This window comes from Coregonus clupeaformis, chromosome 21 (assembly GCF_020615455.1).
Source record: "Coregonus clupeaformis isolate EN_2021a chromosome 21, ASM2061545v1, whole genome shotgun sequence".
NCBI classification, from domain to species: domain Eukaryota; kingdom Metazoa; phylum Chordata; class Actinopteri; order Salmoniformes; family Salmonidae; genus Coregonus; species Coregonus clupeaformis.
Window position 1 is genome coordinate 13,611,124 of NC_059212.1, and position 13,902 is coordinate 13,625,025.

The window sequence follows — 13,902 nt, forward strand, 5'->3', positions numbered from 1 at the left end:
GGGAGACCCATGGGGCGGCGCACAATTGGCCCAGCGTCGTCCAGGGTAGGGGAGGGAATGGCCGGCAGGGATGTAGCTCAGTTGGTAGAGCATGGCGTTTGCAACGCCAGGGTTGTGGGTTCGATTCCCACGGGGGGCCAGTATGAAAAAATAAAAAAATAATGTATGCACTCACTAACTGTAAATCGCTCTGGATAAGAGCGTCTGCTAAATGACTAAAATGTAAAATGGGATGCAACTGCAGGCGTGGGGTCAGTGTGAGAGACAGCAACAGGCATCCTGGGGAAATGTGGGGCTTTGCTGCCATGGCGATAAAGCCAACCGCGCAGACACACACACTCTTTCACTATCACACACACTGCCTCTACCTCAGTCTTATTTCTCACACATAATTTCCATCTTTCCATACAGCCAAGCCTCACACGTACATGCACACACCAGCATAGAGAATGAGACCTACCGGTCCAGTACCAAGAATTCATGTAATCTATTATGGCTGACCGGGCATTGAATTTCAATGTGTAAGCGCAAGGTGGATTACTTTGAATGCTTGTATGACTATTATAATACTAGTAATGGATTGGAGCTTTTGTAAATGCTAAAAGCATTTTGGCATTTCATGGGGGCGGACTCACCTTATCCAAATGCATTACTACCAATGAGTAGCACTCAGCAGAAAACAATTGTGTGTCATATTACAAAGGGATTGTATATCTCCTAAGAATGAAAGACATCCAGTCAGGACAGCGTTCACTGCATGCATGCAGAATGAAAATGTATGCACTCACTAACTGTAAGTCGCTCTGGATAAGAGTGTCTGCTAAATGACTAAAATGGAAATAACAGGATGGAAAAGTAGCGCCATCCGCTGGCCATTTATGTCATTACATAGACAGAGTACAATCGGTGTAATGTGTTTTTCCCCCATATCAATACAAAATCATTGGCAAACACCAGACGTTTTATTAAAACTGTCACATGTCAGCAATCTTGCTTAGCTTTAAGAGTAATGCATAAAAATGAGTAGAGATATCCACTGTCTGGTTTGTCTATAATGGATAGTGATAATAATGAAACAAACTTTACCAGTATAGCGCACTGATATTTTACTTCATACAGTATAGAGATTGGCATGCAACATATTGCTGATAGTGGGAAATAGTTCAATCCAGACAAGCGTCAATGTAAATGTACTGCATATTTACTGTAATAATTATCTCTAGCTGAATGAAATGCCCAGAGGGTAGTGGTGCAGACCTGAATACCAACTAGATTCGATTTCTTTGATATTTCTTTCAGTCTGATAACACAATTGCTCTCTTCCCAGTTGCTAGTGTAAGGCTAGGTCAGAATAATAGATATTAAAATAAAAGTCCCACCTTACAATCACACAATAAAGGCCATGTGAAGAGATGTGAAGGCATTGTCACTCCCCTAATGCCATACAGGGGATAGCATAACGGCATTGAATCGTATACAGTACCAGCAGAGCAATCAACCCATCGGTTGTCCAGCATATACTGTAATAATGCATTTTCGAAAATAACCCTGGGATAGACGGCTCCAGTCCTCCAGGGCCGCAGTTTGTCTGTTTTTTTTAAATCTCCCATTGTGGAACTTATTGGGTCAATTCATGTCATTGATCGGCTGACAACTCCACTTTGCTATTTGCTCAGGCACTTGGATCAATTTTAAAAGGCAAGGACAAAAACCAGCAGACAATATCGCCCTCCAAGATTGGAGCCGTGCACGTCTGTCATAGTAACACTTCCACTGGCACACAAGTCTTAATATAAAATGTTTTACTGTATAGTGCACAACTTTTGACCAGAGCCTAGTACTTGAAGTCAGTGAGAAATGCTAACATGACCAGCTGAGCTCAGCAAGTGGTGAGTGTCGGAGAAGTCAAGTGACAGCCAGTAGGCTACCAACACAGATTTCTACCAGATTTTAGATATACTTAGCTAGCTAGGTTATAGTCAAAAGTGCACTATATACATTAGGGAATAAGTTGCCATTTGGAATTGGACATTCCTTGCACTGTGGCGTCTGTGTCTTTGACCTATCCAGGGGAACAGGGGGGTCAAGGTCTCAGAGAGATGTCCCAGCGTGTGTGTGGTGGGCCTGGAGGAGGGCTGTGATGTCACCGTAGGACCCCTTCTGGGCCACGGAGAGGGCCGTGCGACCACGCTTGAAGAGGAGGAGAGGAGGATGAGGAAGAACACAGAGAAGGTCAACACTTGAGGTATGAACTTTAAATCATTCTGGTTTATGCGAAGGCAGTGTTTCCCAAACCTCTCCTCGAGTACCTCCAGCTAGTTTCCACTTTTTCTTCATCTATCCCAGTACTAACACAGCTGATTCAACTAATGACGGGCTTGATGATTAGTTAACCAATTTAATCAGGTGTGCTCGTACTAGAATACATCAAATAAGTGGAATGGGTGGGGGTACATGAGGAAAGGTTTGGCACACACTACTAAGGTATGTAACCATGCAAAACGACAGTGAGACAAACAAAATGAGAGAGAACGGTATAGTGCACATTCCCGAGTGAATTAGAGTTTATACAATTAACACTTTTGCATCGAGGATAGTGTCAATTCAAGGCAGGAGGCCCTTAACCGTGAGAGCTTTCCTCTTGTCCTCTACTAGTCTACGGGGAGAATTGGACAGAGTAGAGGATTCCTCTCCTATTCCCTTCCTCTACAGAGGAGAGGAAACAGATTTAGCGAGCTAAGAGTGACAGCGTGGCTAACGCTCTGCTAGCTCTCTGTGGATGAATGAAGCCTGTTGTAGAGGCAAACCTCACTGGGCTACGACGAGCTAATCGCTGAGTCAAGGGATGCACCCTAAATGGCACCCTATTCCCTATTTAGTCCACTACTTTTGACCAGGGCCCATAGAGAATAGGGTTCCACTTGGGACGCAAACAAGGTATTTGGGCTTTCAAATGCTTCAAATGGCGTAAGCTGCTCTTTCAGCAAAGGCGCAAATTCTAATGAGAAAAGAGGACTGACATCCTGTTAACATTGAATCTTATAATGGCAATACTTGAGGCGCTCTTATTCCCCCGGGGCGTATTGTGTATATTTGTCCACTAGATGGTGAAGGGTCTGGTTGTTTGATGTATTGCCTACTCCTGAAGTCGTGGTTAGTAACTGAGGGAAAGTAAAGGGAAAGGGGGATACCTAGTCATTTGTACAACTGAATACATTCAACTGAAATGTGTCTGAATTAGAGCGGTGCAGGTGCTGCCTTAATCGACATCCATGTCACCGGCGCCCGCGAACAGTAGGTTAACTGCCTTGCTCAGGGCCTTCAGGGGCGTGGGGGATTGTGTGTGTGTGTGTATCCATATCTGTGTTTGTGTGTATGAGAAAGTGCATAGCACTGTTAATCTGTTTCTCTTCCTGAGTTGTCCAACAGGCACAGTGAGAACCAGTGATACTGCAGGCATAGACTTCCTGTTAGCACCAGCTACCAAATCCTGATCTACTGCACAGTGCAAAACCTGTTTAAGATGCTACTACACACATACATATCTATGCGTGTGTGTGTCTATGCACATGTGTTTGTGTGTTCTCACCTGGTCTGTGAGGCTGGTGTCACACTCAGCCCTCTCCAGCAGAAGCCGGGCGACGTGTGTGTGGCCCCTCTCGCAGGCACACATGAGGGCCGTGGCCCCCTGGCGGTCCTGGACATTGGGGTCGGCCCCGCAGCGTAGCAGCAGCCGCGCCATCAGGCCCCGGCCATGTCTCACTGCTAGCATCAGAGCTGTCTGACCCCCCTGGAGGGAGAGAGACAGGGAGAGGGATGAGGAGGGTCAAGAGGAGAGTCATCTCAGCATGCCGAGCTGAAGCTGACTGGCCAGAAAGCAGTTGTGGCAAATGCCTGGTGGGATGGTCCATCTTTAGGCCAGTCTTATGGGATAATATTTTACTGTGTGTTTAAAAGAGAGAGAAAGAAAGTATGCAGGCGGGGCTAGGGCTATGGCGGTCATGAAATTTTATCCGCCGGTTATTGTCATGCAAAAGACTTCCGGTCTCGCGGTAATTGACCGTTAATTAACATAAACACGTTTAGCATCTCCAGGTCTCCACGCATACAAGCCGCTGATGCACGTCTTTGGAACATCTACATTTGAAAAAGTCTAATAAATCCATATAATATAGCCTACATCATCACAATAAATCCATTATTTATTTTAGGCAGGTCTAAAGAAATATGATATGAAGAAAACGAATTTCAGAAGAACAGAATATGAGTTGGCCTACTGTCACACCCTGATCTGTTTCACCTGTCTTTGTGATTGTCTCCACCCCCCTCCAGCTGTCGCCCATCTTCCCCATTACCCCCAGTGTATTTATACCTGTGTTCTCTGTTTGTCTGTTGCCAGTTCGTTGTGTTTTGTCAAGCCTACCAGCGTTTTCCCCCTTGCTCCAGTCTTTCTCTAGTTCCTGTTTTCTAGTTTTCCCGGGTTTGACCATTCTGACTGAGCTGACCCTGAGCCTGCCTGCCGTTCTGTACCTTTCGGACTCTGATCTGGAATACTGACATCTGCCTGCCCTTGACCTGTCGTTTGCCTGCCCCCTGTTTTTGTAATAAACTTTTGTTACTTCAACACTGTCTGTATCTGGGTCTTCTCCTGAAATGTGATACTACTGCATGTTACCTGGCTATGCTCCATGCCATAGGCTGTAGGCTTGTTCATTTAGCTGACAAGATATGCTTATAAGTCCCGTGCCATTATTTTATATTATATGATTTTATAGTTCGAATAATATAATTGAACTTAGCTGGAGAGAGTGCGCATATGAAGTGGCTATGTTGAGCATAAAAGTGATCAATTGAAACAGGTCCTATGTGCTAGATTTAGAGTTATTTAGCAACTTTAGTTGTGAATTATACAAATGTCTTAGAAATCAAAACATACAGTATATGGGCTGCATGATGATTTGAGAAAGTAGCGCTCTGTTCTTTGCCTCAGGCTGCACACGCTGTTCTCTCATCAAGTGATCATATTTTCACCCATCAGACAATTCTCAATTTACTTTACTAATATGTAAAATGAGTTTGGATTTACAATGGCCCATTATCAAATGGGCAGAAACAGAGGCAGGGGAAAAAATACATGTCATCCGAATGCACTCGAATAGGGATTGGATGCCGCTTGAATTAATCATCACCTTAGAAAGCGCTGTCCATTTCATTGTGTTAGGCTTTGAAACAACATTTAAAATGTTTGTCATTTAGCAGATGCTCTTATCCAGAGCGACTTACAGTTTTTAGTGAGTGCATACATTTTTCATACTGGCCCCCCATGGGAATCGAACCCACAACCCTGGTGTTGCAAGCGCCATGCTCTACCAACTGAGCTACAGGAGGCCACAACATCCACAACGACCATGTTTTCCACTCAGTTTCAACCTGTTGTTGAACTTCCTTCTTCAAATTGATCAATCACAGTGAGGTGAGATTTAAAAGCACGATACTGTTTTGATGATAAGTGTTTGATGTGATTTTTGATTGCATTTGCATTGATGTCCGAGTGGTTAGAGGGACAATAGAGCCCTGAGTACCAGGCCATTAGGACCTGATGGTCGTTAGTGAGTTGGGTACTAACAAAGCATGTCCAGAGTGCATAAGAGGAGATTACTGTGACGGTCATGTGGAATTTTACTGTGGTCATGACTCACGACTGCCGGTGTGGCAGTAATACAGCCACTGCAACAGCCCTAAGCACGGCCGAGGGGGCTGTTAAGACATGTTATTATGATTTTTGTGCTGAGTAATCATGGAGAAGATTGAAGCTCTCTCTGTATGTGAGAAGAGATGAGAGGACAGAGGTCCAGGCAGCAGGAGAGAGCGCATGATAACCTCCAGTCTTCTCTAGCCATGCCAGAGACATAAGGATATTCATGCTCCAGTACCTTAGCCTGGTTAAACCAGACTAAATGCTGCTCTGAAACAATTGGGAGCACAGTGTTCATTCTGGTGAAACCAGGCTACCGGTTTCTCCCACTGCTCCCAGTGGTACAGAGGTGATTCATCCTAACCCAGGCAGCATGGGAGAGCTGTAGAGGTCAACTCAATATATCCTCTCTCCAAAGCAGAGCCACTAAGCCACTGTTTATTAAAGCCATATTGCCCTCTGTGTGAGAAGCATGACAGACCACTGGCCCTTGGTGCGGATTCATATGGTTTATAGTTTACAGATCCCTACATGAAAACAAGTACGCACTGCACAGGTCCAATTTACTATATATTGCTTTGATGTTTCATATCTATAACCACCATGGTACTGTATGTAACTCTGAAACATCCACTGTGGATTTTTGGAGCCATTCTTGTCTATTGCTTTGTGTTATGGAACCGTTTAGACAACCCACAGTTATACATTTGGAATACTAAGATGCTTGGTCATACAGTACATTATGTGCCAATAAAGAGTGTTAGGATGTATGAGGTGTGTATTTGGCAGTTATAGAGGCAGTGACCGTGACCTGGCTGGCTCGAGCGTTGACGTCCCCCAGCTCCATGAGCCTGCGGACCACCTCCATGTCCCCAGAGCCATCCGGGGCCGTTAGGGAGGCCAGCATCACCGTTGTGTATCCTGCCTTGTTCTGGAGGTCCACCTCACACACACCTGCATGGGAAAGGACAAACACACACATACATTTAGGAACACATACGGTGTATTGGGATGCTCAATACGTCAACTTGTGTTTTTGCTCAATTGTCCTATGAGGCTATAAGGCAAAATGGTCTATCAGTGGATGAACAGATATGGAAGTACAAATGTATAACCATTTAGATACACACTAAGTGTTTATGTACACTCACTCACTGTCTTACCTTAGACTTAAGCAATAAGGCCCGAGGGGGGGTGGAAATGGCCGATATACCATGACTAAGGGATGTTCTTAAGCACGACGCAACACGGAGTGCCTGGACACAGCCCTTAGCCGTGGTATATTGGCCATATACCACAAACCCCCAAGGTGCCTTATTGCTATTATAAACTAGTTTCCAACGTAATTAGAGCAGTAAAAATACATGTTTTGTCATACCCATGGTATACGGTCTGATATACCACGGCTGTCAGCCAATCAGCATTCAGGGCTCGAACCACCCAGTTTATAATGCCCCATAACTGTGTAAAATCAAACACACACACACACACACACTGGTGCCTACCTGTGTCCAGTAGCAGGCTGACGATGGGGTAGTTGGCGTGGGACACGCTGTAGTGGAGTGCTGTGTTGCCGTTGTCATCTGCCATGTTAACCAGGAAGGGGAGGAGCGAGGGCGTAGCCTTCCTCACCTCTCTGAGGTACACTAACACTGTATTGGCCAGGGAGTCCTCCTCAGCCGCCACCCGGAACCAATCTCGGAACAGCACCACCAAAGCCCGCCTCTGGGGAGCAGATGAATGTTGACCGTTTTCCTCCCCAAAATGAAGGGTAAGCTGGTCCTAGATCTGTATCTGAGGGCAACTTCTATTCATATTGCTTGGATATTTCCGAGAGAAAATGCATACGGCAGATATAGACAGTTTAATGAGGCTAATACTTCTCAACGCTTCTACCCCCAAGCCATAAGACTCCTGAACAGCTAACTGGACTATTTGCACTGCCCCCCCCACCCCCCACCCCATCTTTTTACGCTGCTGCTACACTGCTGCATACTTATTTATGCATAGTCACGTTAACTCTACCCACATGTACATATTACCTCAACTACCTCAACTAGCAGGTGCCCCCGCACATTGACTCTGCACCAGTACCCCCCTGTATATAGCTTCCCTACTGTTATTTTATTTTACTTTTTTTCTCAACACTTTTTTGTTGTTTTATTTTACTTTTTTATTTAAAAAAATTAATGCATTGTTGGTTAAGGGCTGTAAGTAAGCATTTCACGGAAATGTCTACACCTGTTGTATTCGGCACATGTGGCAAATGAAATTTGATTTGATTTGATTTGAATAGCACTAATGAAAGTATCCGTGCTGACCACCCTACAACATAGCCTTATCAACATCCAGCATGCTTTATCTGACCTTCACCTACTCCTCAATACCAAAAAATGTACCTGAGACCTGCCTGCCCTCCTAACATTCTCACCCTGAACGGGTCAGAGCTGGAGTATGTCGACGCTTGTAAATATCTTGGTATATGGCTGGACTGATCACTCTCATTCCATACCCATGTCACCCACCTTCAGTCTAAAGTTAAATCCAGAATTTGGTTTCCTCTACTTCAACAAAACATCCTTCTCCCATCCTGCCGATCCTGGACTATGGCGATGTAGTTTACAGGCTTGCCCCCAAAACCTCCCTCAATAAACTAGACGCCATTTACCACACTGCTAACCGCTTTCCCACTGGGCACAGACATCAATTCAACGTCTATTCCACATTGGTTCAACGTAATTTAATTGAAATGACGTGGAAACAACGTTGATTTAACCAGTGTGTGCCCAGTGGGTTGTTACCAGTGCCCCCTTCAACACTCATCACTGTGACCTTTACATGCTGGTCAACTGGCCCTCATTACATACACGATACCAGACCCACTGGTAACAATTTATTTACAAGTCCCTCATAGGCAAGTCCCCCCTCACTCCTCAACATCTCCACTACCAATAGCATCCTGCGCTCTGGTAGATACAGGGCCTTGCAAAAGTATTCAGACCCCTTGGATTTCTTCACATTTGATTGTGTTACAAAGTTGGATTAAAATGGACTTTTTGTCAACAATCTACACAAAATACTCGAATGTCAAAGTATTCAGCTCCCTGAGTCAATACATGTTAGAAACACCTTTGGCAGCAATTACAGCTAGCTGTGAGTCTTCTTGGGTGAGTCTCTAAGAGCTTTGCACACCTGAATTGTGCAATATTTGCCCATTATTCTTTTCAAAATTCTTCAAGCTCTGTCAAGATGTTGGGGATCATGGCTATACATCCATTTTCAAGTCTTGCCATAGATTTCCATGCAGATTTAAGTCAAAACTGTAACTTGGCTTACATTCACTCTTTTCTTGGTAAGCAACACCAGTGTAGATGTGGCCTTGTGTTGTAGGTTATTGTCCTGCTGAAAGGTGAATTCCTCTCCCAGTGTCTGGTGTAAAGCATACTGAAGCAGGTTTTCCTCCAGGGTTTTGCCTGTGCTTAGCTCCATCCTGTTTCTTTTCATACTGAAAAACTCCCCAGTATTTGCCGATGTCAAGCATACCACCATGCTTGAAAATAATGAGGCAGTTACTCCGTGATGGGTTGTATCAGATTTGCTCCAAACATAAGGCTTTGCATTTAGGCCAAAAAGTGTATTCATTTGCCGTGTTATTTGTTGCAGTATTACTTTAGTGCCTTGTTGCATACAAGATGCATGTTTTGGAATATTCTGTATATTTGTATTCTTATTTTCACTCTGTCATTTAGGTAATTATTGTGAAGTCACTACAATGTTTTTGATCTATCCTTAGTTTTCTCCCATCACAGCCATTGAACATTGTAGCTGTTTTAAAATCCCCAATAGCCTCATGGTAACATCCCTGAGCAGTTTCATTCCTGTCCTGCAGCTCAGTTCAGAAGGACGACTGGATATTTAATGTGTCTGGGTGGTGTAATGTATAATCCACAGCATAATTATTAACTACACCATGCTTAAAGAGATATTCACTGTCTGATTTTTTATAGTTACCCATCTACCAATCACTGCCCTTCTTTATGAAGCTTTTGAAAAGCTCCCTGGTCTTTGTAGTTGAATCTGTGCCTAAAATTCAATACTTGACTGAGGGACCTTACAGATGTTGTATGTATTGGGGACAGAGGAAGGGTTAGTCATCCAAAAATCATGTCAACCCCTATTATTTCACACAGAGTGAGTCCATGTAAGTTATGTGATTTGTTAAGTCACATTTTACTCCTGAAATAATTTAGGCTTGGCTAAACAAAGGGGCTAAATATACTGAACAAAAATATAAACGCAACATTTTCAAAGATTTTACTGAGTTACAGTTCATATAAGGAAATCAGTCCGTTTAAATAAATTCATTAGGCCCAAATCTATGGATTTCACATGACTGGGAATACAGATATGCATCTGTTGGTCACGGATACCTTTTTAAAAACGGGTATTGACGTGGATCAGAAAACCAGTCAGTATCTGGTGTGACCACCATTTGCCTCATACAGCACGACACATCTCCTTCGCATAGAGTTGATCAGGCTGTTGATTGTGGCCTGTGGAATGTATGTTGTCCCACTTTTCAATGGCTGTGCAAAGTTGCTGGATTATATTTATATTGGCGGGAACTGGAACACGCTGTCGTACACGTCGAACCAGAGTATCCTAAACATGCTCAATGGGTGACATGTCTGGTGAGTATGCAGGCCATGGAAGAACTGGGACATTTTCAGCTTCCAGGAATTGTGTACAGACCCTTGCGACATGGGGCCGTGCATTATCATGCTGAAACATGAGGTGATGGTGGCGGATGAATGGCACGACAATGGGCCTCAGGATCTCATCCCGGTATCTCTGTGTATTCAAACTGCCATCGATAAAATGAAATTGTGTTCGTTGTCCATAGCTTATGCCTGCCCATACCATAACCCCACCACCACTATGGGGCACTCTGTTCACAATGTTGACATCAGCAAACCCCTCACCCACACGACACCATACATGTGGTCTGTGATTGTGATTCCGGTTGGACGTACTGCCAAATTCGGTTTATGGTAGAGAAATAAACATTGAATTCTCTGGTGGACATTCCTGCAGTCAGCATGCCAATTGCACGCGCCCTCAAAACTTGAGACATCTGTGGCCTTGTTGTGTGACAAAACTGCACATTTTAGAGTGGCATTTTATTGTTCCCAGCACAAGATGCACCTGTGTAATGATCAGCTTTTTGATATGCCACACCTGTCAGGTGGATGGATTATCTTGGCAAAGGAGAAATGCTCACTAACAGGGATGTAAACAAATTTGTGCACAAAATTTGAGAGAAATACGCTTTTTGTGTGTATGGAACATTTCTGGGATCTTTTATTTCAGCTCATGAAACATGGGACCAACACTTTATATGTTGCGTTTATATTTTTGTTCAGTGTAACTATGCAACGACTATATTTTTATTACATTTGTATTAATCGGTAAAAAAAAAAAATATCTTCCACTTCGACGTTAGTATTTTGTGTAGATTCTTTACAAAAAATTACTATTAAATCCATTTGAATCCACTGTAACACAATTAAATGTGATGTCATTAAATGTCATTCCCAAAGCCCGCACTTCCTTTAGCCATCATTAATTCCATTTTTCCACCGCCAACGACTGGAGCGAGCTGCAAAAGACCCTCAAACTTGCCACATTCATCCCACCACACTGGTTCAAAAACATATTAACTGAGCTGCTATCTGATCAATGTACCTGCTGATCATTAAGTCTGCTGTGTTGAACTTTTCTGCTCCCTCTGTGAATATTTCTTACCTTTCCTCTGTATAGTGTGTTTTATAAATGTTTTGTGTTATTTTGTGTTGTCCTGTTCACTATTGCGATGTTATGCCTCTTGGCCAGGTCGTTATTGTAAATGAGAATGTTCTAGTTAAATATAAGTGAAATAAAAGAAATAAATTAGGTGCATAACTATGCTCTTCCGTTCAATAAATGAAAATATTATGCTGTCACAAATTGTGTTCATCTTTAAGACACTGTGTTTGGTAGTGCCTAGTCTATCTTAACAGATCTTCATAGAGCTTTTGAATAACGCTTGTGTAATTAGGTTGTGCCTATAGGCCTATGTCTAAATGTATTGCTGTACTATGCATACCATTTCATCATTGGGGTTATCCATGTTGTCCATGTGATCTTTGAGGAAATGACACGCTGCTATGAACTCTTCATCTACAGTGTCCCTATGAGGAAAGACAATCATTAGTCCCATGAGTTGGGTTGTCAACAATATTCTTATACTCTTACTAACATCAATACATTATAATAAAGATAGTGTTTTTTCATATTCTGAAAAAGAATTCATGGCACTCTTCAATATTTTAAAATTGCAAAATAAATATGCAGAAATGTTAACTGGCAAATCCTCAAAAATGACAATTCATGAACCAAAAAATATATAAAGATATACTCAGTTCCCCTCACCTGTCTTGCAGTTCATGTTTGGGATCTGTGTTTGGGTCTGGTTCTTCCTCCATAGGTTCCTCTATGTTGGTGTCTGTCTTGGCCTGTTCTTCTGGTTCTCCAGCTTTCAGATTTTCACCACTATCTGTATGTGAGTCTGGTTTTACATCTTGAGTAGTCTGGTCCATTGGATTGGTTCCTTCCATCGTCTCTTGACTTGGGTCTCCCTCTTTCTGGTCTCCATGGTTGGAACCCCCATGTTCTGCAGGTTTCTCTACCATCTCCCCAAGTCCTTCTGGCTGTTGCTCTAGGTCGGAGATGTCCACATTCGCATGGCTCTTACTGTCCAAATCCTCATTTGGTGTTGTTTCAAAGCTAAACACATGTGCAAAAGATATTCAGACACTATTGTGTCATTCTGAACCAATGTGTTTCGCCATTACAGTCATCCTGCCATTGTAGCCAACATCATGGGTTTTTCTAGCTGAACGCAGACAGTCCAAAATTAGTGTTGCTGCACAGTGAAATGCAGAGGGTGATGCTCAAGTTAGTTATTTGTAAACTATAAACAGCAGGAGACTGGTGTCTTACCCGCTGTTCACACCAGCAAAGTGGAGGTTCTTTGACGTCTGACCACTGCCATTTCTCTTCATGATGGATTTTGGGGCTAAGAGAGAAAAAGACGACACAGATCGTATGTTAAGGCGAAGGAGCTGTTAAATCACACGGTCCCACTTTGAATACAACAACAGCTAAACAAACAACAACAACTAAAGGCTAAATGAACCCTTTATAAAAGCTACAGAAATGTAGATGCTTTGCTAATTATTATTGTCATTTCAAGTGGGGCCAACCACAGTATAAGAGGATGATGAGGAGGCCCCCATGACATAGACAATGAGATAGAAAGTCTGTAGACATACTCCATTATACGTGGTTGGTAGCCTAATCACAATGGGAGGCATTGATAGCTATCAGTTAAAGTGAAACTCTAGTCAAAAACTGTCTTAGTATTTTCATTTTTTGAAAGATATCGTTTTTGAGTGGAGTTTTCTTTCAAGTTGGATGATAACTACATATAAACTGCATTTCTGTTCATTTCGCTGCTTTAATGAAACACATGGGTCTGGTGAGTTGTTTCCATAGCAGCTTTGAATTGTTCTTTGCATGAGAACGAAATAGTTTCCCTGTAATTATGACCAAACTTCTCCCATTCTAGTATAAATGAAGAAAATGGAAGTACTGGAGCTGGTTCAGTTGCCTAAGGACTGAGTCAGGGCAAAAAGAAAATCCTTCTTTAAGTACAAACCGTAAGGAAGAGTTACAGTCATCAATAAAAACCTATCATGCATAAAGCCAGACTAACTACAACCATCAATTTACACTGCATGGTGAATTGTGGGTCTCGATTTGAGAAAGGAAAATAAAGTTGTCTGAAAGTGGTCTCTTTGACATGGTAATGGGATTTGTGCGCTGTGAATTTCCGCCATTGACTCGCAAATCGGACCTAATCTTTCATGACAGATGGAGAAATAGCTCAAAGCTATGAGTGAAATGAGCTGACATTACGTGAATGGAGTAAAAAAAAAACACTGGGAATGGATTGTGTTACAGTTAGACTCTGTTTTGAAATTCAAATGAGTTGGAATATATCTAATAACTTATGAAATACAGAAAAGAGCTCTGTACTATAAAATAAACATTCACTTTGCTTTTTAAGCAGTCAAAAAAACAAAATCCTTGTTCCACATAATTTC

General features: G+C 42.7%; 1 protein-coding gene across 2 annotated transcripts in view; it reads right to left on the minus strand.

Moving 5' to 3' along the window:
- Positions 1-943: 943 nt before the first annotated feature.
- The window catches only part of LOC121534949 (KN motif and ankyrin repeat domain-containing protein 1), a 29,630-nt gene continuing 16,671 nt past the window's right edge, over positions 944-13,902 (minus strand). For both annotated transcript variants that reach the window (XM_041841583.2, XM_041841582.2), the window contains exons 4-10: positions 12,737-12,812; positions 12,167-12,520; positions 11,841-11,925; positions 7,201-7,420; positions 6,507-6,649; positions 3,590-3,790; positions 944-2,190 (exon numbers count right to left, since the gene is read on the minus strand). In XM_041841583.2, the coding sequence (XP_041697517.2) occupies positions 2,092-2,190; positions 3,590-3,790; positions 6,507-6,649; positions 7,201-7,420; positions 11,841-11,925; positions 12,167-12,520; positions 12,737-12,812 (1,178 nt within the window). In that variant the 3' untranslated portion in view covers positions 944-2,091. The remainder of the gene's footprint in view (positions 2,191-3,589; positions 3,791-6,506; positions 6,650-7,200; positions 7,421-11,840; positions 11,926-12,166; positions 12,521-12,736; positions 12,813-13,902) is intronic.